Source organism: Empidonax traillii, unplaced genomic scaffold (assembly GCF_003031625.1).
Source record: "Empidonax traillii isolate 1590-97213 ecotype Southwest subspecies unplaced genomic scaffold, ASM303162v1 scaffold2293:size56350, whole genome shotgun sequence".
In the NCBI taxonomy this organism is placed as follows: Eukaryota; Metazoa; Chordata; class Aves; order Passeriformes; family Tyrannidae; genus Empidonax; species Empidonax traillii.
This window is the reverse complement of record NW_020957486.1, coordinates 25,104-28,614: the sequence shown is the minus strand read 5'-3', so window position 1 is coordinate 28,614 and position 3,511 is coordinate 25,104. Positions and strand designations below refer to the sequence as shown.

At 70.7% G+C, this 3,511-nt stretch overlaps 3 protein-coding genes across 3 annotated transcripts in view; 2 read left to right on the top strand and 1 right to left on the bottom strand.

The window, feature by feature from the left end:
* The window catches only part of STARD3 (StAR related lipid transfer domain containing 3), a 42,185-nt gene that overhangs the window by 21,681 nt on the left and 16,993 nt on the right, over positions 1-3,511 (top strand). The window contains exon 2 of the mRNA XM_027909658.1: positions 111-116. The gene's annotated coding sequence lies outside the window, so the exon portion shown is untranslated. The remainder of the gene's footprint in view (positions 1-110; positions 117-3,511) is intronic.
* The window catches only part of NEUROD2 (neuronal differentiation 2), a 26,285-nt gene that overhangs the window by 18,425 nt on the left and 4,349 nt on the right, over positions 1-3,511 (bottom strand). The gene's annotated exons all lie outside the window — the stretch shown is intronic.
* Positions 693-3,505, top strand: PPP1R1B (protein phosphatase 1 regulatory inhibitor subunit 1B). The gene is made up of 7 exons (XM_027909662.1): positions 693-806; positions 1,199-1,221; positions 1,657-1,732; positions 1,813-1,932; positions 2,390-2,458; positions 2,901-3,047; positions 3,129-3,505. Exons 1-7 carry the CDS (start codon positions 773-775, stop codon positions 3,215-3,217), a joined length of 558 nt encoding a protein of 185 aa, XP_027765463.1. The 5' UTR covers positions 693-772; the 3' UTR covers positions 3,218-3,505.

Below are 3,511 nucleotides of genomic sequence, written 5' to 3'. Positions count from 1 at the left end.
GGATTGAAGGGACAGGAGGCACGGGATGGGACGGGGAGAGCGGGACAGGGGGGATCGGAGGGGACAGAGGGGACGTGAGGGGTGTGTTGGGGCAGATGGGATGGGACAAGGGGGAGGTGGGAGGGGACAGAGGGGAGGGAGGGGATGGAACTGGGGAGGAGGACAAGGGGGATCGGAGGGGACAGAGGGGACAGGAGCGAGGGGATGGCACCGGCAGAGCAGGGCAAGGGGGATCAGAGCGGGCAGGGCACGGGACGGGAGGGACAGAGGGGATGGGACTGGATGGGGGACACAGGACGGGACAAGGAGAGAGCTCCAAGGTCCCCATGGGAGCCGTGGTCTCGCGAAGGGAGAGTTGTACACGAGGACAGGGCAGGGACAGGAACAGGGATGGGACAGGAGGGAAGGGATTCGATGGAGGGGACGGGATGAGGACAGAGATGGGATGGAGGGGACAGGACACGCTGGGGGACGGTGCAGCCACCCCCGCTGCTTGTGCCTGGTCCGAGGGGACGTTCCCAGCACACGCCGGACCCGGAGCCCTCCCGGAGGGGCCCGGCAGGAACTGGAGCTCTCACGGGGCTGGGAGGGACCGGGGACAGCATGGACACTCCGGGCCGGGTGGGTCCCTGTCCCCGCTGCCACACACACACTCACACACGCGCAGACAGGTGTCCCCGGGGCGCAGGGCAGGGGACAGGGCACCTGGGGTGTCCCCAACCCCTGACACCCCGCTGTGCCCCAGATCCGCCGGAGGAGGCCCACGCCGGCCATGCTCTTCCAGCTCTCCGAGCACTCCTCGCCAGGTGAGCGGGACACGGGTGGGACACGGGGCGGGGGACGTCTGATCTAAGGACGGGAGGTGGTGGCAGGGGTGGGACACGGTGACCTGCGTGTTATGGGATGTCTGGGATGGGACACGGCGGCAGGGGTGGGAAGCAGTGGCCCCTGAGGAATGGGATGTCCAGGGTGGGACATGGTGGCATGGAGGGCACGCGGTAGCGGGTGGGAGGAGGTGTCACCTGTGGAATATGATGTCTGGGACGGGACATGGTGGTGGGGAGGGGACAGGGTGCCACATACGGAATGGGGTGGCAGGGAGGGGACGCTGTGGCAGGATAACCCCTGCAGCAGAGGTTTGGGGGTGCCATCAGCCCCCCTCATACTCACCCCTCTCTCCCTGGCACCGCCAACCCAGAGGACGAGAACCTGCCCTACCAGGTGAGTGGGTACCCCCCTGACACAGCCTAATCCCCCTGTCCCCTGTCCCCCAGGGGGTTTATCAGGGCCCAGCCCTGGCGCCTGGTGCTTATCAGCTCCCTCCCGGCACGGGCACACAGTGCCAGCGCTGGGGACGGGGACATGGGACGGGGACACGGAGCCAAGCTAGGCTGTGGGGTTTGGCCACAGTGCAAGACGGCCCTGTGACCATCAGGGGGTCCCCAGTGCCATGTCCCCATGGAGGAGTCTCCACTATGGGGTCCCCAGTGCCACATCCTACAGCCGGGCCCCCAAACCCAAGGTGTCCATGGCCGGGGTCCCCACCAGAGGGGTCCCCAGCACCACGTCCCCATGGTGTGTGGGGGGGGCAGGGGGTGTCTGTCTGGGCGGGGGGGACACCAGGACTCCCCCATCCCAATGCTGCTGCCCCCACAGCGCTCCTCGGGCGAGGGCTGCCTGCTCAAACCAAAGAGGACCAACCCGTGTGCCTACACCCCACCCTCGCTCAAAGGTACCTCTGGGGGGACGCTGGGGGGGACACTGGGGGGGACAGGGGGGGCTGGGGTCCCAGTGACACCGGCGTGTCCCCAGCCGTGCAGCGCATCGTGCAGTCCCACCTGGAGGAGAGCGGCCTGGGCGGGGGGGACAGCTCTGACGGGGAGCCCGATGACGGCGAGCACGGCTGCGACCCCGACAGCGGCCTCGAGTCTGGTGAGGGGGGCACGGGGCTGGGGGAGCCTGGGGTGGTGCGGGGGGACACATGGGGATGGGGGTGCCACCCCCAGGGGATGTTGGGCTGTGGGGTTGGGGCTCCCCAAGCCCAGGGACACGGGGACAGGATTGGGGGAGAGCAGGGGGCACGCGGAGATGGGGATGGGGCTGATGGAGCGGGGACTGGGGCCACCGTCCCCTGCAGCCCTCAGGGGCCTGGGGGGGTGTGGGGAGGACACAAGACTGGCTGCTGCCGGTGCTGCCCGTCCCTGCTGCCCACTCGCCCAGTGATGGTGACAGGGCTGCACGTCCCCCCGCCGGGCCGTGTCCCCGTCCCCCGCGGGGCCGGGTGACGCCAGCGGGACCCCCGGCCGCGTGGTTGATGCGGCACCGGCGGTGCCCCCGGTGCCGGCCGTGCCCCTCCCTGCCCCTGCCTCATCCACCCCCGCCCGGGCAGCCCCGGGGAGCCAGGGCAGAGCCGAGAGGAGCTACTTCCCCGCCGGGCCCAAGGCGCACAAGCGGAAAGGTAACGGGATGGGGACGGAGGAGGGACGGGGATGGTGGGGGGACAAAGATGGGAATGGTGAGGGGATGGGGACGATGGGGGGACAGGAATGGAGATGGCAGGAAGATGGGGACAGCGGGAGGGACAGGGATGGCAAGGGGGTGGCAGGAGGATGGGCACGGTGGAGGGATAGGGGCGGGGGGGGGACGGGGGTGGCAGGAGGATGGGGACAGTGAGGGGACGGGATGGCGGAGGGGTGGGTGTGGCAGAGGGGCAAGGAGGTGGGGATGGCGGGAGGATTGGGATGGGGGTGGTGGGGGTACAGGGACCACGAGGGGCCGTGGCCATCCACCCACCCCGCTGCTGCATCCCTTTGGCTGGGAGTGCTGGGCGGGCACCGGCACTGGGGGCCCCGTCCCCCCTCCAGTGCTGCATGGGGGTCACTGACCTGGCCCCCCCCCAGGCGGGCAGAAGGTTTCCTTCGCCGGCGGCATTGACGAGCGCGAGGAGGACCTGAAGGCCCTGACGGTGTCCGAGATCCCCGAGGACCCCGAGGATGATGAGGCTGACGAGGAGGAGCCGGGGCAGGAGCAGGACGGTGGCACCGGGGGTACGTGGGGTGTGTCCCCCACCCTGTCCCCGGTGTCCCCGGTGCCGCCACGCCCTCACTGACCCCCCCGTTTGTCCCCAGAGCGGCGACACGTGGGCTTCTCCGAGGTGCCCCCGCGCCCCATCGGCACCGAGCGCCACTCGCCCACCTTCCCGCTGGGCACCAGTTAGCCGGCACCGGGACACTGGGACACTGGGACCCGGCCCCCCCCTGCCAGCAGACGCCTTCCCCCCGGCCCCAGCAGCTTCGCCTGTGCCCCTCCGGCCGCCCCCCCTGCCCGCTGCCTGCGCTTCGTCTGCCGTGTGCCGCGCCGTGCCGTGCCATGCCGGGCCAAACTGGGCCGTACTGGGCCGAACTGGGCCATGCCGGGCCATGCCAGGCCCCTCCCCACGCCCTCCCCACGGGCCTCGTGCCACCCCCCTGCTCCCCCCAACCCTGGCTGCCGGGGCAGGGGCTGGGGAGGG